Below are 25,911 nucleotides of genomic sequence, written 5' to 3' on the forward strand. Positions count from 1 at the left end.
TGTGGCATGGAGGGGGTGGGCAGCTGTGGGTCCTCACACAGGGCACTGAACCCGCCTGCCCCAGCCCCTGGCCTGCGGAGTGCCTCGGCGGGGCTGGGATGGGGCAGCAGCTGCGTGGGCCCCCACCAGGCCCTTTCGCACCCGCTTCTCCAGACACTCACAGCAGTCCTAGGGCAGGGGGCAGGGCAAGCAGCTATCGGTGGCATGTTATGGATGAGAGAAACTGAGGCCCAGGAGCCAGTACCGTGAGTGAGTGCAGAGCTAGTGCTCAGAAGCAGGTGGCGGGTGCTGACGGATCTCCTGTTCTGAGGTGGGCTTATCATCTCAGGTGGGGGCTCTGTGCTGCCAGACTTCCCGGAGGAAGGCACCTTAAACCCCGTCTGTGCCGAGGCCCTGGTGTTAGTCCTCACGTCATTTCCCATGTAGCTGGGCTGAATGAACATTCTCCTCTGTCTTTTTTCCTTGTTGATAACAATTCTCTGGATGGGAAAAAAAAAAAGTTTGAAGTATGAATGTCACACATGCACACAAATGATGCCTGATGTCCCATCCAGAACTGGGTGTGACGTAGGAGGGCAAAGAAAGAACAAACAACTCGGGCTTGGATGGAATCCGAAGGGTCACACCCATGAGGGCTTGTGTCTTCTCCCAGCAGCCATCATGCCTGTGTCTGGCCTCGCTGTACCCTCCTGGGCAGCTCTGCCCTTTAGAAAGTGCCTCCTTATAATGCAGAATCTGGTTCCCCTTAACAGCCTCACCTTCCTGTCCCCACTCGGGTTGTAGTGTGATGACTTGGAGCACATGTGTGTGCAACATCTTCTAGGTATTTGAAGACAGTAGCCATGCTTTTCTGAATTGGCTTTCTTTTCCAGAACACCGTCCCAGTCTCTCCAAGCCCTCGCTCATGTTGAACGAGGCGTGACTCATGGTACACATGTATCACACCCCATTTGTGGCAGATCTCTGAGAGGCAGCACTAACCAGTCATAGCATTCGTGATCAGTCAGTCCCGGCTTTCTCAGGCTCCCTGTGGCCCCGCCCAGCAGAGGAGGCATTTCCTCGCCACCTCGGCATTTACTGCATTTACTGCATTTACTGCGAGTTGCCTCAGCACAAGGACTTACTTGTCCTGGATCCTCCTGCCTGCCCAGGACCCAGCGTGGGAATTCCCTGCTGTAAAATAGGCATTCGTCATCACGGATGGATTTAAGACTTCTGCCCATGTGGATTGCCTTCTCCTCGGGCTCCAGCTGGGCAATGCCCCTTGTCCAGAGTCGCCAGCATCACGACCACGGCATCATCCCGAGTTCAGTGGGGGCTGCCCCCCCTGCCCCGGTCCTGTCCTGTACCTTTTCTGTCGGTGCAGCCTCAGGCCGTGTCTGTGGTCAGCAGGAGTTGCTAAGGCATTTTCCCACACGTGCTGCTTTCTTATGGAATGACCATTCCATAAGAAAACATGGGATCCAAACTCAAAATCTTAATACAAGCTCTGAGGACTAGGCCCTCTCCCTTCTTACGTCTCCGTCCCCGGACCTGGCACCAAGGCAGGCGGCACTGCCAGTGGTGACCTGACCTGAACCCAAGGTTTTCCCCATTCAGTTCCATCCTGTTTGTTTCATCCCATCTCTCAGCTGCCCAGGCTACTTGGCTCCTGATCCTGTCACCCGATATACCACCTGTCACTCTAGGCACAGTGAATGAGCCCGTTTACACCTTCTTTCTATTCTGGGATCCTCTCGGTCATTCAGAATGATGAAAGAGGCCAGCAGTTCGGGTGCATGGGGCCTGGCAGTGTCTGGCTCTGGACACAGGGGCCTGTGACAGCTTATAAAAAGCCAGGCTTTTGTGACTCATCACCAGGGTTTGACGTCAGCCCTCCAGAAGTGAGGGTGGTTTTTTAAGGCTTTTTCTAAGTTGAATTTCCCAGACGGGGCTCCTGAGACCTTGGAAAGGCAGCAATGAAGCCCACATGCTAGGGCCGGTATTTGAAAAGCCAAATCTTGGATTCTCCACACCCCCCCCCCCAACTCCCCACCAGGCCAGACAAGGGACTGTGCACATGCGCTTTTCACACGGACTGCGGCCACAGCAGCCCGGCATTCCAGGTATCATCTACTCCGCCGCACCCCCTCCTAGTGGTTATAACTTTGACCTACAACGAGAAAGTCATGATTCAGTAACTGCAGCTTGGAAGCTGGCATCTCTTTAAAGCTCGGACTCCCAGGGGTGGTGGTAATAGGTGTCCTGGGGGGTAGGGCAGGGGCCCCTGAGCAGAGCTGCTGGCAAAGCGGACTCCACAGGCAGGTCTCGTAGGATAAATAAGATAGCAAGACGATGTTTGTGGCAGATTCCAACACAGAAGGGATGAGGAGGGGGGCGCCTGGCTGGCCTAGTTGGTAGAGCGTGATCTTGGATTTGTAAGTTCAAGCCCCACATTGGGTATAGAGCTTACTTAAAAATAAAATCTTAAAGAAAAAGAGAATGGGCGAGGAGTGAATGTTGCCTGACAGGTTGCTTACCGGATACTTTGCCGTAATGGTAGAAGTGGATTTTGAGAATAGCATGCTATTTGGGGTCCCCTGGTCAGGGGCTGGAGGAGGTAGGGCTGCCTCCCTGAACGCCTGGAGCTGGTGGTCTCCAGGCTGGGAACCTGAAGGCATCTTCCTTTCTCAGTCTGGGGAGAAGAGGGACACACCCACACTTAGAACCCCAGGCAGAGGCCCCTGCTCTGCCACTTGATCCTCAGAGAGCACGTTCCTTTCTGATCCTCAGTTTCTTCCTTTGTGCTATGAGGATGTTGAAGTCGTGTGGTGGGTCAGGGTACTGTGTGGGAATTCCATATGGAGAAAAAATGGGAGCCGCTCTGAGGGACCTGGAATGGGATGGGAGTCAAAAAGGCCTTCCTCAGTTCCCCCCTGGGGGCCCTCAGAACCTGGTTTGAAAATTACTGGCATTATTATCTCCTAGGACTCTGGAATTTGGAGGCTCCTCCTCATTTCTAATCCCAGCACCCCTTCAACCAGCTGTGTGACCTCTCTGGGCTTTACTTTGAAGCTGAAGTGAGAGCCAAGCTGGGGAAATCCTGGGCAGCTGGGGAACCCATGTCAAGGGTTCTGGTGTTTCTGGTGAGAGGGCCAGAGTGTCTGGGACCACACACCTGGAGGAGAAGGGCCTGAGGAAGGGCAGTGGGCAGCAGTGATCACAGACGGGGATGGGGGGCCCACCTTTTCCTTCCACGTGCTAGGGTTCTGGTCCAGGGGGCACCAGGCCTCTGCCCCCATGGCCAGCAGAGCCAGAGGCTGCCACCTTCTAACTTACTCAGGAAATCATCAGACCCTGCTTGAGGGCCCCAGGAGCGGAAGCCCGTCTAGGTCCTGCCTGGGGAACTGGCCTGGCCGAGATCTCAGCCAGGCGCTGCTGGGTGGCACCAGACTCCAGCCGTGGGCATCATGGTGCAGTAGTAGCTGCAGGCACTGGTTCTGGGATCAAAAAGGCTGAGCTCAGATCTGGGCTTTTCCACTGTGCGACCTTCGGTTGCACGGACCTGCCTGCCACCTAATGTGGCACATAGGTCTGTGACTGCTGGAGCAGTGGTCCTCACTGGCTGTGCGATCTTGGGTTGCTCACTTCTCTCTGAGCTTCATTTTCTTCCTCTTTGAAACGGGAATGGCAGCCTGGTAAAGAGGTGGTGAGCTGAAACCCTTAAAGTGCTTTATGCTAGGCCAGCTCAGGGCCACCCTCAGCCAGGGGAGGGGCCCTGGAGCTTGTGAAGTCTCCCGACCCACTGCTTCCCGTCCTGGAGACCCAGCTGAGCTGAACTCTGGGTCTATCCGGAGGGCATTGTGTAACCCTTCCTCTGCCCCTCTGGCCTGAACGTGTCAGGACAGAACCCTCACACACCCTTGCCCCAGCTGGGGCGCAAACCGTGCTTCTGAGGAGCAGAGCAGCTGTCCCCGGGGCAGGGGCAACCAGGTGGGGCCCTCTCAAGCAGCTGCTCCAGGCCCATGAAGGGGGTTGGCCATCTGCACTCCGGACCCTGTCCTCTCCCCCTACCTGTGCCCTGGTGCCAAGAACCTGAAGCCGGACCTGGCCTGCCGACCAGAAGGGGCTTTCTCTGCTTTCACCCAGCCAGACCTGAGACACCATCAGAAGTACCTCCTGGCTGCTTAATTTCAAGGTTCCCAAGGGTGTCCTGCCTTTCCAAGGGGGAGGGTCTTGGAGACAGAGCGGGGGAGAGGGAGCGGGGGAAGAGGGGCTAGAGCTCCAGAAAAAGCAGAGAGGTCTGAGGACCGCTGCTCCAGCAGTCACAGATCTATGTGCACATTAGGTGGCAGGCAGGTCCCTGCACAGTGTTTTTTAAAACTTTGACTGAACTCATTCCATTTAAAAATATAAGGGTTTTATTATTATTTTTTTTTAAGTCCAGATTTCTGACTTCTGTCACCCGGTCTCCACATGGCAGCTGTGGACCCAGAGGGGTTAGATAGCCAGTCTCCTATAGACCTTTGAACTTGTGACCCCCATTCAAGGTCAGTCTGCTTAGTTTACAGCTGGGGGGAAACTAAGGCCCAGAAAGGATCAGGTCCTGTGCAAGGGACACTGGCCCACCACGTCCAGTGTTGAGTTTAGAACCTGGCATCTTGGCCTCATAGAACAGAGCTTTTCTACGCTGCCACTCAAAGTGAAAAGCCTGCTCCCTCATCTGTAAAACATCGGTGATAATTATCTCCCCTCCCAGGCCTATGTCTGGAATGAAGTAGCACCTGGGCAGGACTCATTCAGTAATGATTCTTTTAAATCTGAACTTGTGATACGCCTGGCCTGGAAAATGTTGCTGAAAGCACTGCTTGCTTTCCCTCTCTGCCAACTTCTAGGAATGGTTATTTCCAAACAATTTCTGATACCCATTCCTTAGGATTTATTGAGCTCTCATTCCCACAGCCTCATTACCCAACTTCAAGCAGCGTTGCTCAAGGCTTTACATCCCACCAGCCTGTGTCCCTATAGTGCACCTCTATGTGTGCGTGTATGCGTGTGTGTTTTGGGACTGACCTAAAAGGAGCTCAAAGCCCTGGCCCTGGGCATTGGATTCCAACTCAGACTCAGGAGTAGATCATTTTGCTTCCTTGAGCCTCAGTTTGCCCAACTGTCAAATAGGGGGTTGTTCATTTATTCAGTATTTACAGAACCCAGCCATGTATTGGCCTGGTGCTGTAATTATACAAGATACTGAGGGTCTCCACCCTCGGGAACCTGTATTAGATACTCAGGATCCCTTTCTGGTAGGAGAGCGACAGAAGACAAGTAAACCAGTAAGTTGCTTAATGCATGAATGAAACAGGGTGGTCAGAGAGGTCCTTTTGAGGACCTGACTCCTGAGCAGAGACAGATCAGGATGGGAAGGAGTAGACATGCAAAGATGAGGGTGGGGATCATTTCACAGGTTCAGCGGCCCTGAGGTGGGCACATGCTCAGAATGTTTGAGAACAGCAAAGAGGGTAGTGCGGCTGGAACAGAATGAGCAAGGAGAAGGTATAGGAATCGAGGCTGGAGATGGGGGGATGGGGGGGGCAGTTCTTATTGTAGGCCAAAGTGAGCAGTGTGCCTTTTATTCTTCATGGAGTGGGGAGCCTTTGAAGGTTTTAGAAAGGGAAGGAAGTAGTCCATTTTGTACTTTAAAAAGATTCCTCAGGCTGCTGTTGGGAGAGTGGTTGTGGGTGGGTTGGGCCACTGACAAAGCAGAAAGGAGAGAGGACAGAAAGTGGCAACCTAGACCAGGCTGGTGGGGATAGAAGCCAGTCTCTATAAAATGTGCTTTTGTGGGGGAGGGGCAGATGGAGGTGGATGGGAAGGGGGGGCATTCCCTGGCTTCTGGAGTGTGTAACTGAGTGCATGAGGTCCCCGCTCTCTGAGAGCAAGGCCATTGTGGGGGAGAAAGGGATTCAGATTCATTCTGGACACTCTCAGCTTGAGATGGCCTTGGCACTTCACGTGGAGCTGCCTGGTGCACTGGGCTATTGAGACAGGAGGTGATCTGCCCTCCGGCTGCTGTCAGGTCTGGTGCTATAAAACCCTCTGACTGCAGGCCAGTTGGGAGGGACTTTATGAGGGATACTGCAGGTAGGAAGAAGATGCCTCTGTTCCTGACAGCCCCAAGAAGCCAAGGACACAGCTCTCAGGCCTCCTTGCCTTGGTCCCTGTCTTCCCTTCACTGGCAACATTACCTCAGTCCTACTTGGCCAAGCCGTGCCCTGCCCACAACGGTCTTCTCATGCCTTGGGGGCTGTCCTGTCCTGCTCCTTTGCTCACAGAGGATCCCTTCACGTGAAAGCCCCACGTTTCCTTGCCAGTGGGTGACTGGGGTCCCCAGGAGGTGATCACTCTCTCCTTGATCCAGAAACCATGGTAACAGTAGTTGCAGGGGCCCCGCCCATGATTATAAAGCTTCCTATCTGTCATCTCTTTGGCTCCTACTCAGGGCATATTGGGTATCACACCCCATTTTCTGGGTGAAATCATTGATGTGCCCAAGGGTGCTGCCTCCACATGACCCTCACCCACTTAGTGCAGTGGGTGGGGGGCACAGGGTAGTAGCCTTCCGGCAGCCCAGGTTTAAGCCCCAGCCCCAACACTGCCTCTCTGGGAGGTGAGCTAGGGCGTTGTTCCGCCCCTCTGAGCCTCATCTGTAAACTGGAGCAGTGGCAGACCTACCTCGCATGCACCCATTTTGAGGATTCAGTTGGCTGGAGTGCAATCCATCCTCCTTATTTGCAGTAGTTACGTTCATGAAGTCTGACAAACGCTGAATTAGTGAATGCGTTCTGAACCATGGTTCCTGGGGGAAATCAAGGCCCTGCAAGACTTTGGTCACATTTCCACCAGCCAATCAATACATAACCTTGTTTTCTGCGTCTTTCTGTTTAAAAATAATATACTAATGGTTTATTAACACTGAATTGGCCAGTAGCATTATGACTCATGCCTGCACAAGGCTTGTTGGATACCTATTTTCTCCATAGGCACGTCACGGCCTTCTTCAGCGCTATGGAGAAATCACCAACAGAAAGACTAAAAATGTGAAAAACATACCCCTAAATAGACCAGGAGAAGCACACTGGTTTACAGTAGGAGAGCTGAAACAAGAAGGCAGGGTGTCCCCTTGTTCAAGCTTAGCTAGGAAAGTGTGCACTGGGTGGGTGGCTCCACTTCCTTGTGCGTGTCTGGCAGTGACCACAAAAACCCTGTGAGTGTCGGTTTCGGGGTTACAAACAAATGTTATCAAGTAGGTGAATTCGGATACAGAGTCCCGAGTCATGGGGACTGACTGTGTATGAAGCCCCTGCTCAGGCCTGGCCCAGCCAGTGCTCGGTAAGGGCCACTGTTGGCATCGGAGCGCATCCTGGATTCCGGACAGGACTCCAAGGGTGGGGCCGGGGCTCCCTGAGCTTTGTTGCTTTGTCTTCCCCAGTGTGCCACGTTTGTGACCTCTTGGCTCCTGTGCACGTTGGGGTCCGAGGCAGGTGTCGATTCTGGAGGCCCTGAAGGCCCCCGCTGAAGGGTTTGTTCCAAGTCCACTGGGTGGGTTGTGGCACCATGGAAAGGTTTCAGACTAAGCCGTGATGTGGTTGCATTTCTCAAGTGGCCGACCAAGGTGGAGGAGGGACCGGAAAGGCAGGACAGGAGGTTGGGGGCCAGGGAGGAGCAGTCTGGGTGTTCTAGGGGAGGCTGGCTCTAGATCAAGGGGACAAGGAATGGATAGGAGAGGCAGTTAGGAAGCACCTGGTCCTGGGGAGTGGTGGAGGATTCCCAGGAGGACGTTGGGGTAAGAGGTGCTGCCAGGCGCTCTCGCTGGAGTTTGGAATTAAAGTTTGAAGTTGCTAGCTCTGAAGGCACAGCGAGGGAGGTAGCTTCCAGACTGACACGGTGGGACAGTGGGGTCACGTGGGCTGTCAGCAGGAATGTGGCTCTGAGAGGGCAGTCTGTCCCTGATCCTGACCTCGCTGCTCGGAATTGCTTCCCAACTTCCCGTTTTGGGGGAAGAAACAGAGGGACGAAGGGAGGCCTTTGAGACTGGTAGGTGGAAGCCTTGAGCTGTTTTTCCCACAGCACCCAAATGGGCTGCCCCGTTGAGCTGTGTCATTTGACAGGTTGCTCACTGGTGAGACAGGGCAGGGATCCCATAGGCCCTGAGCCCTTCCTCTGACAAGCCCTTTCCTCAGCCTGGCAGGGCCAGCAAAAGGAGTTAAGGTAGCTCTGGCTCAGAGGCCAGCGCTGTCTGTCCTCAGGGGGCTGACGTGGGCCCCACGGCCTCTTGTCAAGCCCGCTGCCGTGGCTCCCACACTGTCTGGGGCCGCCTGCACCCGCTGCTCTTCAGGAGTCTAGGCCTCTTCTTCAGCTCCCCTGCCAAGCTTGGGCCCCCGGTTGCCAGCAGCAGGAGGGCCATGCTGGGCCTCCAAGGCACTTGCAGGGGGCTACCTGCCCGGGTGGCTGCGTCGGTATCTCTGGGGAGACCGTCACAGCCATTCTGCTGAGTGTCTAAAGCTCTGTTGGGTCATCTTGTTACACGTTGACTTAAAAAAAAAAAAATGCAGAAATAAATTCATTCTGACCTGATAGAGTTTGCTGGATAAGATCTTGAAGCAGAAGGCAGAAATGAGACAAAGGGAGCTTCTACTTAGAAGAAGCAAGGACTTGTGTGCTGTGGGGCAGGGAGGCTGGCTGGATGTCTGGGGCCGGGGGCAGACTGCACGGAGGAGGCCTTGCACAACGGGCTCCTGTCTGAGCCTGGGCTTGATGGACTGGCTGGGCCGAGATGGGGGCAGGGAAGCATGCAGCTCCTGGGGCAGGGGGTGGGGGGGCCTCCGTGTGCACACTGCTGTGGCTCAGCTGGAGGTATGTTCAGTCTCTAGCTTCCTGTGCAAATCTGAACGTTTTCCAGAGTGAATGGACAAAAAAGTTGGACCCACGTGCTATGTTATTATAAATTGTGGCACATAGAATGTCTCCCCTGGGCAGGGAGGGCCACAGTCCCATCCTGGAGGATGCGGTGCCGGCCAGGTCCAACATCTTGGGTCTCTGGGGCACTTGCCCCCTTCTAAAGTTTAACTGGCAAATGATGATTGTGCTGGATCCTGGGCTGGGTCCTGGGCAGGTGACACGCATGGGACACACACTCAGTCGGGCACAGCCACAGCCCCGAGTGTTCCAGCTGATCCACAGAGAAAGGAGAGGGGCAGACTGCCTGGGCCAGCAAGAGCTTGGGGTGGAGGAACTGGCTGAAGGACCCATAAAGGGATTCTGGTAGGCCAAGTGCATGTGCAAAGGCTTGGGTGCATGCAGAGTGTGGTGTGTTTGGAAAAACGTACATTTGGTTCTCTGAAGCTGGAAAGGCCATGCTAAGGGGGTGGGAGGACAGGAGATGAAGCTGCAGAGATGGGTGGTCAGTCGGGACCAGGCTTTAGAAAGGGCTTCCAATAGGGAAGGAGACAAGAAGCTTACATACTCCAGTGTTGGGAGCCTTCGCTAAAGCTACATGATCTTGACTTGGGGCAACTAACCGGTTTTTATAGCAGGGATGAGGTTCATTTTCTCATTCAACAAATATTGAGAGCTTTCTCTAAAGCTTGAGGTGGTACCCTGGGCCTGGGATATGACCTGCTGTGCCAAGACAGACAGAGTTCCCCCAACAGCCCCAAGCCTATAACCATCAACAAGTAAATGCCTAAATGAGCAGATGACAAATGTGACAGGGGCTCTGACGGAGATGCTGGCTGATCTGAGATTAGAGGGCAGTCAGAGGAGACCTCTCTGAAGAAGGGACACTGGAAGCGTGAGGAGTGGGGACTTTCCAGGTAGAAGGAGCAGCATGTGTAATAGCCCCACGCTGGGAAGAAGGGCAGTGGGGGCAAGGAACACAGAATGGCCGGAGTGTCCAGTCCTGGGCCTGTTTTTCATCCTCCTGCCCTGGGGAAAGACAGTGCTCAGAGCTGAGGGATGCCTGCCACCCGGGGAGCCCCCCAAGGCCCTGAAATCCTCCCTCTTAGTCACACCACTTACCTGGCTGTGACTTGTGCCCCAGGAGACCTAGCAAATCCTAGATAAGTTTACCTTTCCTCTTATCACATCTGGCCATGTGGCCTGGCCCCTTGCTAGTTCACTTTCCCTCTGAGTGTGTGTCAGGACTCTGGACCTGGACAACCCTGAGCGAGAGGCTGGAGGGTTAGTCTTCTGTCTGGGCACCCCACTGTCTCCTGACGGGGATGCCTCTTCCACATAGGTCACTGCACACACTAACTCCTTCAGGCCAGGGACAGCACCACCCCGCAGATGGGGACAAGGACCGTGATGGGTCCCACAGCCTCAGCCAGGCTTAGAACCCAGTTCTTGCTCTGCTGGGCGCTGTTGGCCATTGGCTTCAACAGGCTGCTCTTAATGTCTGGCTCTTGCAGGAAAACTTCCCAGGGTTGGTCAGAGAACCAGCCCAGCCTCTCTGACCAGTGACCCAGAGGTAGCTCACCACCCCCCACCCCCACTCCAGGTCTAGCTCACTCTGTACCAGAAACTAATAGGAGCCATGGCAGCCCTGGGCCTGAGCCTTACTCTCTGTGATGTAGCCTCTGTAATCCCTTCCTGTGACCACCACATTAGTATAAGACAGAGCTGGGATCTGAACTCAGGCTTGTCTGGTTCTCTGCTGCCTTCTGGCTCCTTACCATCAAAGGAATGACTCTCAAATGGTAGAATTTCAGGCAGTGGAGAGAAGGGATTTAGAGCAGGAATCTCTCCTATCCTTGAATGAGAACGAATGGGAAAATGCTTTGAGTTTGTCAAGGGCCGTGTGAATATGGTGTGCTACCACCTGGGTTAGAACTCCTCCCCACCCACTGAACAGATGGGGGTACTGGAAAGTCCAGAGTGGGCCAGAGACTTCCATGAGTGATTGCCAGGGCTAGAAGCCAGGCCTCTGCCTTTAGTCTAGGCCCTCCCTCCTCCAGCAGTCCGATCTCAGCTTGGGCGTGCCCCTGCAGACGGGCTCCAGAATCTAGCAGGATACTGCGGGGCACAGTGATCAGTGCAGCCCCGTCCTAGCAGGGAGGGGCCTAAAGCTGGGGTAGCAGAGTGAGAGAGGCTGCGCAGCTGAACAGATGCTGGTTGCCACTTACTGTTAGCAGCTCTGGGTAAGTTATCTGACCTTTCTGAACCTCACATGCCCCATCTGTAAAGTGGGCACAGTCCTGTCCCCGCCTCACAGGGTCACTATGAGGTTTAAATTACAAAGCCATAGAGCTGCTGAGTACAGCTCAGTGAATGACCCAGCTTGGGGCTGAGCCTGTGCCTCATGGCCAGCTGAACACAGGAGCCCCTCCTCCCCGAGCAGGCCCGTCCCTTCTCCCGCCGGGCAGTGCATGGAAGGGTCATGCTCCTGTTGACCACAGCCCAGCCTCCTGCCTGCCCAGCCCGTCGTCTTCTGCCCGTGGGCCGCCCTTCTCAGGCTGGGGAGGCAGAGACTGGGGGTGTGTCTGGACGGATCCCTCCCTCAAGGCCTCATCAGGACTGGGAAATTCTGAGCAGAGTGGGAACTGAGTGCTCCTGGCTCTGAGCTCCCAGAGCCCTTTGTCACCTCCAGACTCAGGCTTGAGGCCCGGCTCCCAGGCTCTTCCACTGTGGCTTCTGTTACCGTTCAAGCACTCCTTTCACGACTGATTCTCTGCTGATGAGGCTCCTAGCTTTCCTGGAGTCTGTACGGGGCCTGGCCTAACACGTTTGTCGGATGAACCGACCGATGGAAGGGCTTTTTAAATTAAATTTTTTATTTTTAGGTAATTGCAATTTACATACAGTTGTAAGAAATAACACAGAGGATCCGATCTACTCTTTTCCCAGTTTCCCTCAATGGTATAATCTTGGAAAACTAATATAATGTCATAACCAGAATATTGATGTAGATACTAGCCAGCCGGTCTCACTCAGACTCCACCATTTTCCCTTTACTCGCTTCGTGTCCAGTGCTGTGCGGGTTCATGTGTCCACCGCCTGTCCCCACTTCTTAGCACACGGAGGATCCTTGCCACCCTTTTATAGCCACACCCATGTCCCTCCCAGCCTCCGCATCACCCTCTCCCCTTCGTCTCCCCACCAACCAATAATCTGCTTCCCATCTCTATAATCAGGCCGTTTGAAGAATGCTTTATAAATAGAGCTGTATAGTATGTACCTTTTTGAGATTGCTTTTTTTCACTTGGCATAATTCACTTGCAATTCATCCAAGTTGTTGCTTCTATCAGTAGCTGGTTCCTTTTTATTGCTCAGTAGTATTCCAGTCTGGATGTGCCACAGTTTGTTAAACCAGTCACTGAAGTATCTAGGTGGTTTCTAGTTTTTGGCTGGGACAAATAAAGCTACCATGAACACTCATGTAGGAGTTCTTTTGTGAACATGTTCCCATTTCTGTGGGATAAGTAAATGCCCAAGAGTGCAATTGCTGGATTGTATGATAACTGCATATTTAGCTTTAAAGGAAACTGCCAAGGGGCGCCTGGCTGGCTCAGTCAGTAGAGCGTATGACTCTTGATCTCCGGGTTGTGAGTTTGAGCCCCTAAGTAATAGAGATTACTTAAAAATAAAATCTTCAAAAGAAAGAAACTGCCAAACCATTTTCCAGGGTGGCGGTACCATCTTGCATTCCCAGCAGCAATGTATGAGTGATTCCATTTCCCCACATCCTCACCAGCACTTAGTGTTGTCACCGTTTTGTAATTTAGCCATTCTGACAGGGCTGGGTAGTGATTCTCACAGTGGCGGACGGATTCTGCTGTGCCTTGCTGGTGGCCCCTGCGGCACCGGGCCTGGTTTTGTGGGTTTCCTTTGGGCCATCAGCATCACCCTGATCAGTAGCCCCTTGAAGGCAGAGCTTAAAGTCACTCAGGTAGAGGTTTGTTTTAATCCTCATGGGGGAAAGGGCATTTGGAGTTAAGATGCTGAGAAAAGCTCTCGGGTCTGACCCAGGCCCTCACAGCAAGTGGCGACTGCTGTTTGAACAGCACCTTCTGTTTCAGACAAAAAGCTGGGCATTTAATAAGCCAGCTGTGGGCCTTCAGCATTCTGTGCCCCTGCTGTGGGCCAGCCCCAGGCCAGATGTGTAATTACATCTGGAATTCAGAGATGACCCCAACTCCCACCCATGGTAGGTCCTGGTTCCCTGAATCATGGTGGAGAATGGGGAATTGGACCAGGTATGGTGGAGTCTTGAGGGAGGCAGACTGGTGTACGGGGTTTCCACATAACTGGGGGGGGGGTGGAATAGCAGGATGGAGGTAGGTTTAGCTGGACCCTGAAGGAGGTGTTCATCTTTGACCAGACACAGAGGGGGCGTCCAAGCAGAGGGAAGGTAGAGGAGGAAAAGTCCAGGGGGAGCAGTAGGTCTCTCAGTGAGCTTTAGGAAGCAAGGTTAACATTGCTTAGTATTCTTGCCCTCTACTCTGCTGTCACTGTCTCCCCTCGCACTGGGTCAGGCTGTCACAGCCTGTGGCACCATGAACTTTATCATCTAACCCATGTCCCAGCTGGAAAATACCTTTGTATGGGACTATGAGGTGGAGGATGTCTTTGGTCCATGTTGGCATCCCCAGCTAGACTTGGCCTTGGCCTAGTAGGAGGGTAGGCAGGGCCTGTGTCTGTCTGTCTTGGTCATTGCTGTCAGACCCCCAACTCTCCTGCTCCAGAAATCCTCCTTGAGGGAACAGCTGAGGCCAGAGCTAGGGCTGGTCAGGTGGGTTCTCGAACCTGAAAGGGGTTCGAGAGGGTTGGGACCTTACCTTCTCCCTATCCTCCTCTCCCCTATCTGCAGGTTCATCATGCCTAGTGGCATATAAGAAGACCCCACCACCGGTCCCTCCACGTACCACGTCAAAGCCCTTCATCTCTGTCACGGTCCAGAGCAGTACTGAGTCTGCCCAGGACACCTACCTGGACAGCCAGGACCACAAGAGTGAGGTGACAAGCCAGTCGGGCCTGAGCAACTCGTCGGACAGCCTGGACAGCAGTACCCGACCGCCCAGTGTGACACGGGGTGGAGTCACCCCAGCCCCTGAGGCTCCTGAGCCACCCCCAAAACATGCAGCTCTGAAGAGTGAACAAGGGACGCTGACCAGCTCTGAATCCCACCCTGAGGCCATCCCCAAAAGGAAACTGTCATCTATAGGAATACAAGTAGGGGTCCCTTTCACACTCTTGTGTCCTCAGCCCACTCTGCACCTGCCTGTGTGTAATTACATCTGGTGGAGGCCCACTAGGGCTCTGGGGCAAAGTGGTTTGTCTGTATTTGGGGGGGTTGGCTCCAAGTGGCCAAACCAAATTACACTCTTAGCCACGCCTTCCTTGCATTTGCCCACTCCTGTGGTGGTCTGCAGCTGTGGACATGTGGCCCTGCTCCTCTGATGGGCTGTCCCAGTGAATGTAGTTACACTCAGCCAACCATCTCCTGTCCACTGTTCACCTGTCCACCGTCTGTCTGTCCACTCCACCCTTTGCCCTGCCAGCCGACTCGTGGGAGGTGGGACTGGCCTAACAGTTCTCTAATCCAAGGTCAGCTCGGGCGCGGAGGCCACAGCCCCGCTTGGCGGCGGGAGCAGCGTGGAGCCTAGACGCCGATGGGCCTGGGGCCCGGGACCCAGAGCCCTTGAGCCATGGGGGTTACTTGAGGGGAACTTTACCCAGAGCCCCCTCGGGCCTTGGGGACAGGTAGGTGGCTCGAGGCACCAGGCCCATGTCAAATTGAGAAGTTTGATGCTGGTCCCGATGCCTCCCTCCACGGGAAAGGATCCAGGCAGATATTTCCCCGGGACTGAGTGGCCAAAGCCAGCAGACCCTCCTGGAAGCCAAACTCACTATGCACCCATGGCTGCAGCACGCAGCGGGACAGGGCACACCAGCGTCCCCTCCCCTGCGTCACCGCGCCTCCTGCATGCACCGGACAGCAGTAATCTGTTCTCTGGCAGCCGAGCTGGGGCAGCTGGAGCCCTGCCTCGCAGGAGTCAAGAGCTGCTTTGACTCCAGAGTGAGAGGACTCTCCGTGCTCTGGCTGGACATCAGACTAAAGCGGACCACACTCAGGGCAGGGAGGAAGGGAGGGCGGCTACGGTGAGCCTTGAGCTTGGGGAAGGTGGAGCCCTCAGGGAGGTCAAGCTGGTGTGTGTTGTGGCTTAGGGCTGCAAGGGCTCCCCATTTCCCCAGCCGCCCCTGAGCAACCGGATGTGGCAGAGTGCTAGAATGCCCGAGGAACTTGAGACACGAGGAAGAACCCCTGGCTCTGACCAGAGAAGGCTCACTAGCCAATGTCTTGCAGTGGCCTGAATTATTTTCCCCCTAAGAGGCAACTTGGGGCTTGAGTTTCCCCACAAATACAGAAACAGAGTTGTCGGGGGACTAATGATTTCTGGGCTCTTTCGTAAGGAGTCCAGCCCCCGCCCTGTGAAGCTGCTCCAAGAGGGATTCTTAGGGACATCAGAATAGCCTAGTCTCTTGGCCTTGACCACTGAGGGTCATTGTTTGGGCAGACCCACCCTCTCCTTGGCCAAACCAGAGGCTCCTGTCTTTTCAGAAGGTCTGAGCTAGGCTCACCGTTGGTTCCTTTCATCCAGAAATTCACGTGGGGATGAGGATCCTAGCTCTTGGGACCATCTGGGCTTTTCCCTTTCTGGGATTCACCCCCACCCCTGTGCCAAGCTCTTGTCACAGCTCTTTGAGATCCGTGATGCTGCACTTCCCAAGTGGACTTTTGCTGCAGGAGAAATGCAGCTGCGTCCCCATGGCGAGGAGCCTGGCGCCCGGCCCCTGCCCCAGAAAGCCTTGCAGCCCCCCTTCCACATCTGTGAAGACAAGGAACTGGGAGTCCCCAATTTCCAGGGATGCCCTGACAACCCGCATCCCACCCCTTGGTACCTCAAGCCCTAGGTCAGGTGTGGGTTCTCCTCATTCATGAGCAGTGATGGAAGGGCTGGCCTGGCTGCTCCATGGCCACACATCTTGGTCCCAGAGACGAACGGAGGAATCGGGGCATGACTGCTGCCGGGTTTCCTTCCACTTCACAGGAGCGTAGGAAAAGTGCTAGCTTTTGCACTTGGCCCTGGCCCTGGTCCTTCCTACTGCTCCCCAGGCCCACCCACGGCTGAAGGTCACCTCAGCCATCCAGGCCCAGGGACGGCATCCCAGAGTGTCCTGGGGCCTCACTGTATCACCTGCGGGCAGTTTCCAAATCCAGAACCGCTGTCCAAGGTTTGGCCCTGAGACAGGCGCCTCCAGCCTGCCCTTCAGCGGCAGGGTTGGGGGAGCGATCCTTGCCTCGAGACAGCCCCCAGCTTCGACTACACCAGATAACGGCTGTGGCTTTGTGTGTGTGTGTGTGTTTTCTTTCTCTCTCGTCGTCCTTCTTTTTTTTTTTTCTTCTCTCTGATGCGTGTAAAGGAGAGGACTAGAAGGAACGGTTCCCACCTCTCGGAGGACAACGGACCCAAAGCAATCGATGTGATGGCACCCTCCTCAGAGTAGGGAAAGCCAGTCATCTCCACCCCATCCCCCCTTCCTGCCCACCTGCCCGCCCGCCTCCGCGCGAATGAGCAGTGCCCGGCTTCACTGGGTCTGGCCTCGGGCCCATGTGCAGTGTCCGCATGCCTCGTGTCTGTCTGTCCTTCTGCGTCGTCCCACTAATGTGAATTTCAGCAGCAAGTGTGGTGTTTGTTTTTTATTTTTGTCTTTGTCTCCGTGCTGTTGCTGTCGTTGTCCTTCAATAAGGTTGACTGCATTCAGCCAGTGCCAAAAGAGGAGCCCAGTCCCGCTACCAAATTCCAGTCCATCGGGGTTCAGGTAGAGGACGACTGGCGGTAAGTCGCACAGAGGTGGTGGCTGCTTCTCCCCCTCCTCTCCCTCCCTCTGCTCTCACCTCTCCTGCGCCTTCTCCTCCTGCTCTCCCTAACCCACTTCTCCTTGCTGGATTTCTAATAACCAAGCTGGGTTTGGGGTTCGGGCAGTGGCCCAGGCATGGGAGGCTGGGCAGGCAGGCGGGCGGGCCAGTGAGCGCTTGCTCTGCGAGATTAATCAGCCCTCCGGGGGCCGAGGCCAGCAGAGACATGGCCCAGCACCCCGATGTTGGTGGGCTTCCTGGCCCCACTGCAGTAAACAGGCAACCTTATGACCTTGTCCGTGTGTGTGTGTGCGCGTGCGCGTGTGGGCGCGGACGGGCGGGGCAAGGGCTGAGCAGAGAATGAGACGGGGGGCTGTGGGACCCGCTTCAGGCGCATGGTGAGCAGACGATGCATCCGTTTCTCTGTCTCCCGTGTGTCCGGGTTGGGGTGGCCTCTGGTCCCTGGCCCTCCTGGTGACTCTCACCTTTTCCTATCCCTGCCCCACTTCACCCCCCACCTTTCCACCCCCCAGAAGCAGCGCCCCCTCTCACAGCATGTCCTCCCGACGGGACACCGACTCAGATACCCAGGATGCCAATGACTCAAGCTGTAAGTCATCTGAGAGGAGCCTCCCGGACTGTACCCCACACCCCAACTCCATCAGCATCGATGCCGGCCCTCGGCAGGCCCCCAAGATTGCCCAGATCAAGTGCAACCTCTCCTATGGAGACAACAGCGACCCTGCCCTAGAGGCCTCGTCGCTGCCCCCGCCTGACCCCTGGCTCGAGACCTCCTCCAGCTCCCCGGCAGAGCCAGTGCAGCCCGGGGCCTGCCGCCGGGACGGCTTCTGGTTCCTGAAGCTCCTGCAGGCAGAAACGGAGCGGCTGGAGGGCTGGTGCTGCCAGATGGACAAGGAGACCAAAGAGAACAACCTCTCTGAAGAAGGTGAGTGCCGCAGGGACGGCCCCCGGGCTGGAGAGAAGGGGGCCCGGCTTGTGCCTCAGGTTCCCTGCTGGAGTCGGCTGTGAGCTCACCTCCTGTTGCCCTTCTTTCTGCCATCTCTCTACCTAAGCTAACCTAACCTTTCTCCGGGAAGGATTTATGGCAGCAGCTGCTGGGGACACAGGCTGTGGGCTCAGCCACACCCGGGCTGGGATGCCTCTCTTCCCTTCCTCGTGAAGTGACCATAGTCACGTGCCTCCCAGCCTCCGTTTGTTCTGTGTAACGGAGAGGTAGATACTCCTGCCCCCCAACTGTGTGAGCGTTTGTGAGGATGGGAGGTGGCCATGCATGGGAGGGCCCGAAGAAGTGGCGGACACACAGACAGCTGGTACCATACTTAGGCCTTCAACAGCTCCTTATTGAGCACCTACCATATGCCAAGCCCCAGGGATCTAACCTCGGGCCTCAGCAGGGTGTGAGGAACTGTGAACGGATGACACAGAAGCCAGCTACTCCTCCACTTCTGTTTCTATCTGTATCGTGCCTATTTCGAAAAATTCCCCCAAGAAATGAGTCCCAGAAAGAGCTAAAATTATGCAGGGAGCCTAGAATCACAGGTGGTTGATAATCTCCAGGCCATGGCCCCAGGGGCCACAGCTCGTCCTCAGTGAGGGCCCTCACCAGAGAACGTGCAGGAAGGACAGGTCTCCAGAGTATCCAGAAGGGATGGAGCCAGCATCCCACTGACCCCAGATGGCATGGGGCCTGGGAGAGCCCCCTTGGATGGGTCCGTATCCATGGACCTCTAGGCCAGTGTCCCGGCTTTGATGTCACACTGCTGCTGTGCAGAGAACAGTCGTAAGAACTTTCCACAGTAAGAGTATTTAACAAGTCAGAGTGGAGGCAAGGCCCAGAGAAGGCACTGAAAGCCTTGCAACAGGAACCAGGTAGCCCCCCACCCGGCCCCCGCCTTCCCTGCTTGCAGCTCTCGGCACCTGTGCGTTCTGGTATTTTATTTCCTCTCAAATTCATCATCTTCATGTATTGATTTCCTGCTCTAAGAGATGAGCAGTTAGCTTGGTCATGTCTGCCTCCTGGGCGCCACCCTCCGTGTGGGACATCACCGTTTGGGGTTAAACACCACCAGTAGTTCTGGGCACCGTGAGCATGGAAATACTGTTCACTGCAGAGCCTAATACTGTATGATGATTTCATTTCCTTTTCCACATTTTATTTTTCCTAAAATGAATGACTGCCTCATCTTTTTTATACCCTTCATTTTCTAAGCTCTTGTTACTTTCTCACACGTTCCACCAGATCTGCCAGCCTGCATCTGTGTTATTTCCCAGATATGCACACGTATCAGATAACCTCATGATTTCATATTTTTCCCGGTGCCCTCTCGTTCTCTCTGCTCATCTGGCCAGGTTACTCTCTGGGCCTACTGCCTAGCTGCTGTCCAGAGACTTCCCATTCCATCACCTGGGACTGCCCTTGGCCACTGTCCCATGGTGGACACCCTGCTTTCCAGACCAATGGCCTTCTGCTTTCTTGGCTATCGTCCCTCATTTTGCTGCCACACACCTTCAATTCGAGATAAATTTTTGGAAACTGCATATCTTTATTCAGACCTCACAGGGTTGGACTGGGTGTAAAGTTGAAAATAATAAATTATATATGTAAATGTATATGTTTATAAGTATATATATTATATATAACCTACATATGTAATACCTATAACCTATATACATACACACACCTATAAACATAAAGTTGAAAATCATTTTCCCTCAGAATCTTTAAGGCTATATTGCGTTTAGCTTCCTTTACTTGTACTGAAAAGTTTGATGCATTCCCCCTCTCAGGCCTTTGTGTTTTTTTATTGATGGAAGCTGTTAGGCTCCTCACTTGACCTCTCTTGTAAATTCCGCAGCGCCGGGCCGAGTGGGGCTTCGTTCATGTGCCAGCAGCGGATAGGCCCTTTCTAGATGGAGACGCAGGTCTTTTGTTTCTGACAAATAGCCTTGCATTAACCTTTTTTTTTTTTAAAGATTTTATTTATTTATTTGAGAGAGAGTATAAGTGAGAGCACAAGCCGGGGAAGGGGGGCAGAAGAGGAAGGAGAAGCAGACTCCTCGCTGAGCAGGGAGCCCGACGTGGCGCTTGATCTCAAGACCCTGAGATCATGACCTGAGCTAAAGGCAGATGCTTAACCGACTGAGCCACTCAGGTGCCCTGCCTTGCATTTACTTTTAAAAATAATTTCCTCACTTGCATTTGTTCTGTTTTCTCTTTCCGAAATTCCCATCACTCAGATGTGGGACCTGTCGGCTGGAGCCTCAGCCTCTGATCTTTTCTTCCTTATATCTATCTTTCAGTTGCCTGTCTTTCTGGAAGCCTTTCTTTTTCTTTTCTTTTTTTCACGCTGTAACAGCTTTATTGATCTGATTCATATGCCACGAAATCCACCCGTTTAAAGTGTGTATTAAAGTGTGTACCGTTCAATGGCAGTTAGTACACTCACAGTGTTCAACCATCACTACTGATTTCATTTTCATCACTCCAAAAAGAAACCCTGTAACTATTAGTAGTCACTCCTCATTCCCTCCTCCTCCTCAGCTCTTAGCAACCATGAATTCTGTCTCGGGGATTTGCTGTTCTGGATACTTATACACATGGTGGTCTTTTGTGTCTGGCTTCTTTCATTTTGCGTTAATGTTCCCAAGGTTCATCCAAGTTGTAGCATCTATGAGCACTTCCTTCCTTATTGCTGAATACGCCTCCACTGTATGGGTATACTTCATTTTATCCATTCATCTGTTGAGGGACATTGGATTGTTTCCACTTTGGGGCTAGTATCCATAACACTGCTGTTGAACACCTGTGTGTGTGTGTGTGTGTGTGCGGACGTATGTTCATTTCTTTTGGATACACGCCTAGGAGTAAAACTGCTGGGTCATATGGTAACAATGTGTTTAACACTCTGAGGAACGTGCCAAACTGTTGTCCACAGTGGCTGCACCATCTAACATTCCCACCAGTGGAATATGAGGATTCTCATTTCTCCACATCCTCACCAACGCTTGCAATTATTGGTCTTTTTGAATCTAGCCATCCTAGTGGACATGAAGTAGTATCTCCTTGTGGTTTTAATTTGCATCTCCAAGATGGCTAATAATGTTGAGCATTTTTGCATATACCTGTCGGCTATTTTTACATTTTTGTTGGAGAAATCTGTGGAGATTGGGAGGTTTTTTTTACTTTATCTCTGTCCATCAAATGTTTACTATGGCCATCCATATAAGAGGTTGTCCTTCCTCTGTTCCTTTTTCATGACTTTTTTTTAAAACATGGACAAAGCCAGTTTTTGTTTTTTTTTTTAAGATTTTATTTATTTATTTGACAGGGAGAGAGCACTAGCAGGGGGAGCGGCAGGCAGAGGGAGAGGGAGAAGCAGGCTCCCCGCTGAGCAGGAAGCCCGATGAGGGACTCAATCCCAGGGTCATGACCTGAGTGGAAGGCAGACGCTCAACAATCTGAGCCACCTAGGCGCCCCTTGTCCATGTGTTAACTGGGTTGTCTTTTTGTTGTTGAGTTGCAAGAGTTCTTTATATGTTTTGAATAATAGACCCTTATTAAATATGTGATTTGCAAATATTTTCTCCATTCTGTAAGTTGCCCTTTCATTTTCTTGATAGTATCATTTGATACACGGTAGTTTTTATTTTTATTTTTTTTTAAAGATTTTATTTATTCATTTGAGAGAAGAGAGAGAGAAGAGAGAGAGCACGAGCAGGGGAGGGGCAGAGGGAGAGGGAGAAACAGCCTCCCCGCTGAGCAGGGAGGCTGATGCAATGCAACGCTCAATCTCAGGACCCTGAGATCATGGCCTGAGCCCAAGGCAGACACTTAACTGACTGAGCCACCCAGGCGCCCCTGCACATGGTAGTTTTTAATTCTGCTGTAGTCCTATCTGTTTTCTTTCACTGCTGTGCTTTTAGTTATTTTTAAAGTTATGAACATGTATTAATTTAATAAAAATTAAAATTAGGGGGGCGCCTGGGTGGCTCAGTTGGTTAAGCGTCTGCCTTTGCCTCAGGTCATGATCCCAGCATCCTGGGATCAAGTCCTGCATTGGGCTCCTTGCTCAGCGGGGAGTCTGCTTCTCCCTCTCCCTCTGCCTGCCAGTCCCCCTGCTGGTACTCTCTCTGTCAAATAAATGAATAAAATCTTTTTAAAAAAATTAAAATTAGGATAAAAACATCAAGGCACTGAGAAACTAACTGGGCAGGGCTTGTTGAAAGGTAGGCTTTTGTGGATACTGCAAAAAATTGGCTTTAAATCACATATAGTAGAAATTATATCACAATAACAAAGGAAACCAATTATATTAATAGAGAGTCATCAAAATGTATACTTTTTTGTTAAGACATTAAATAACACAATCTAACAGTGAGTCTAATTACTATAATTTCCATGTAGTGATGAGAGTAAACATTATTTCAAGATATCTGTGACAGCTGTAATGTGATACGAAATTATCTGTGATTTCTATTGGTGCCACAGTGACAGGTACTGCTAACATTAAAGTGGTTTATTGTCCATCTAAGTGTAAGGACATCCTGCTGGAGGGTGACAAACTGGCCCTTTCCTTAGGGGAAGACCTTTAAATGTCAGTACTCTTTCTTGGCAATCCTACAAAATCTTCTTCAGAGAATAATCTTGTTTCGGGGTCAATATTTTCTCTGATACTATCGCTTGTGTTTTAAAATTAATGATTTTGGGGATGCCTGGGTGGCTCAATTGGTTAAGCGACTGCCTTCGGCTCAGGTCATGATCCTGGGGTCCTGGGGTCAAGTCCCGTATCGGGCTCCTTGCTCAGCGGGGAGTCTGCTTCTCCCTCTCCCTCTGCCTGCCGCTCTCCCTGCTTGTGCTCGCTCTCCCTCTCTGACAAATAAATAAATCTTTAAAAAAAAATTAATGATTTTTGTGAGGCACCTGGCTGGTTCAGTCCGTAGAGCATGCAACTCTTGATCTTGGGATTTTGAGTTTGAGCCCCACATTGGGTGTAGAGATTGCTTAAAAATAAAACCTTTAAAAAAAATTGGGGCACCTGGTTGGCTCAGTCAGTTAAACGACCAACTCTTGATTTCAGCTCAGGTCAGGATCTCAGGGTTGTGAGATTGAGCCCTGCATCAGGCTCTGTGCTCAGCAAAAGTCTGCTTGTACCTCTCCTTCCCCCTCTGCCCCTCCCCTTGCGTGGACATGCGCACACCCTCTCTCTCTCAAAAAAAAATAAATCTTAAAAAAAATAAAATAAAATTAATGACTTTTTAATCACTAACTTTTAAATTTGATAGGTTCATATCAATCTTTTGCACCCTTGATTCTTTTTTTTTAAATTTTTTATTGTGGCAAAATGTAACATCATCTTAACTGGTTTTTTTTTTTTTAAAGACCTGTTTACTTAGAGAGGGGATGCAGGGGAAGGGGCAGAGGGAGAGAGAGAATCTCAGGCGGACTCCCCACTGAGCACAGAGTCCGACACAGGGCTCCATCTCACAACCCCAAGATCAAGAGTCGGATACTTAACCAACTGAGCCACCCAGGCGCCCTGTATCTTAACTGTTTTTAAATGTCCAGTTCAGTGGTATTAAATACATTCATATTGTTGTACAACTGTCACCACCATCCATCCCCATAAACTTTTTATCTTGTAAAACTGAAACTCTACCCATTAACCAATAACCCCTCATTCTCCCTTCCTCCCCAGCCCCGGGCACCCATTATTATACTTTGTCTTGATGTTGCAGCTACTCCAAGTACCTCATAAAAGGTACTTCACACAGTATTTACCTTTTTGTGATTGGTTTAGCATTAACGTCCTCAAAGTTCTTCCATGTTACAGCATATCTCAGAACACCATTCCTTTTTATGACTGAACAACACTCCATTGTATGTGTACACCACATTTGCTTATCCTTTCATCTGTCAATAGACATTTGGATCGCTTCCACGTTTCAGCTGCTGTGAGTAATGCTGCTGTGAACGTGGGCGTACAAATACCTCTTCAAGTCCTTGTCTTTTCTTTTTGGATATATATCCAGAAGTGGAACTGCAGGATCATATGGTAATTCTATTTTTAGTTTTTTGAGGAACCACCACAGTGTTTTTCACAGTCACTGTATCATTTTACACTCCCACCAGCAGTGCTCAAGGGTTCCAGTTTCTCCATGTTCTTGCCAACACTTGTTTCCCATGTTTTTTCCGAGTAGCCATCCTCATGGGTGTGAGGTGGTATCTTATTATAGTTTTGACTCACATTTCCCTAAGGATTAGTGATTCTGAGCATGTCCTCATGTGCTTGTTGGCCGTTCATATGTCTTCTTTCAAGAAATGTCTATGGAGGTCCTTTGCCCATTTTTAAGTCAGGTTATTTGCTTTTTTGTTATTGAGTTTTAAGAGATCTATATATATTCTTTTTTTTTTTTAAAGATTTTATTTATTTGACAGAGAGAGACACAGCGAGAGAAGGAACACAAGCAGGGGGAGTGGGAGAGGGAGAAGCAGGCTTCCCGCCGAGCAGGGATCCCGATACGGGGCTCGATCCCAGGACCCTGGGATCATGACCTGAGCTGAAGGCAGACACTTAACGGCTGAGCCACCCAGGCGCCCCAAGAGATCTATATATATTCTAAATATTAATTCCTTACCCAGATATATGACTTGCAATATTTTCTCCCATTTTGTGGGTTATCTTTTTACTCTGTAGATGACTTTTGTAATGCACAAAATTTTAAATTTTCATGAAGTCCAGTTTGTTTTTTCTTTTGTTACCTATGCTTTTCATATCGCAGCCAAAAAATCATTACAAATCCAATGTCTTGGGGCGCCTGGGTGGCTCAGTTGTTAAGCATCTGCCTTCAGCTCAGGTCATGATCCCAGGGTCCTGAGATCAAGCCCCGCACCAGGCTCCCTGCTCCTTGGGAAGCCTGCTTCTCCCTCTCCCACTCCCCCTGCTTGTGTTCCCTCTCTCGCTGTGTCTCTCTGTCAAATAAATAAATAAAATCTTTTAAAAAAAAAAAATCCAATGTCCTGAAGCTTTTCTGTTTTTTCTTCTAAGAGTTTTACTGTTGTAAAAAGGTCTTACTTTTAGGTCCTTGATCCATTTTGAGTTAATTTTTGTAGATGGCATTAGGTGGGTCTAAGTTTTGCATGTGGATGTCCAGTTTTCCCAGCCCCATCTGTTGAAAGGACCATCCTTTCCCCATATGTCTTGGTACCCTTGTCAAAAATCATTTGACCGTATATGCAAGGGTTTATTTCAGGGCCATTTTATTCCATTGATCTATATGTCTATCTTTATGCCAACACCACACTGTTTTGATTTCTGTGGCTTTGTAGCAGGTTTTGAAATCACGATGTAGGAGTCCTCCCATTTTGTTCTTTTTCAAGATTGTTTTGCATATTTGGGGTCCCCTGGGATTGCATATGACTTTTAGGATGGGTTTTTCTATTTCTGCAAAAACACACTGTTGGGATTTTTGAAAGGGACTGTATTCAATCTGTAGATGGCTTTGGGTAGTATTGATATTTTAACAATATTAAGTCTTGATGAACAGGGGGATGTACTTCTGTTTATTGTGTCTTTAATTTCTTTCAGCAGTGCTTTGTAGTTTCCATTGTACAAGCCTTTCTCCTCCTTGGTTAATTCTTAAATATTTTACACTATTTGATGCTATTGTAAATGGAATTGTTTTATAATTTCCTTTTCAGCTTATTCGTCATTAGCATACAGAAACGCAACTCATTTTTGTTAGCTTTGTATCCTGCTGCTTTGCTGAATTCACGTAATAGTTCTGACTGTGTGTGTGCGTGCATGTGTAATCTTTGGAGTTTTCTACATAGAATATCGTATCTGCAAACAGATCGTTTTACTTCTTCCTTTCCAACTTGGATGTCTTTTCTTTTTCTTGCCTAACTGCTCTGGCTAGACCTTCTAGTACTGTTGAACAGACGTGGTAATAGTAGGCATCCTTGCCATATCTCTGGTCTTAGAGGAAACACTTTC

The 25,911-nt window shown here is 51.4% G+C and overlaps 1 protein-coding gene and 1 long non-coding RNA gene across 7 annotated transcripts in view; one reads left to right on the forward strand and one right to left on the reverse strand.

Moving 5' to 3' along the window:
• Positions 1 to 25,911, forward strand: part of DLGAP4 (DLG associated protein 4) — a 195,083-nt gene that overhangs the window by 147,781 nt on the left and 21,391 nt on the right. For 4 of the 6 annotated variants that reach the window (XM_036064588.2, XM_036064586.2, XM_036064590.2 and 1 more), the window contains 3 exons: positions 13,847 to 14,208; positions 16,789 to 16,877; positions 17,431 to 17,843. In XM_036064588.2, the coding sequence (XP_035920481.1) occupies positions 13,847 to 14,208; positions 16,789 to 16,877; positions 17,431 to 17,843 (864 nt within the window). Of the gene's footprint in view, positions 1 to 13,846; positions 14,209 to 16,461; positions 16,542 to 16,788; positions 16,878 to 17,430; positions 17,844 to 25,911 lie in introns of those variants that run through there. The other 2 variants (XM_036064587.2, XM_036064595.2) reach the window with 2 other exon arrangements.
• The window catches only part of LOC144379284 (uncharacterized), an 88,299-nt gene continuing 62,522 nt past the window's right edge, over positions 135 to 25,911 (reverse strand). The window contains exon 3 of the long non-coding RNA XR_013442025.1: positions 135 to 479. This is a non-coding gene — a long non-coding RNA (uncharacterized LOC144379284). The remainder of the gene's footprint in view (positions 480 to 25,911) is intronic.

This window comes from Halichoerus grypus, chromosome 10 (genome assembly GCF_964656455.1).
Source record: "Halichoerus grypus chromosome 10, mHalGry1.hap1.1, whole genome shotgun sequence".
Taxonomy (NCBI): Eukaryota; Metazoa; Chordata; class Mammalia; order Carnivora; family Phocidae; genus Halichoerus; species Halichoerus grypus.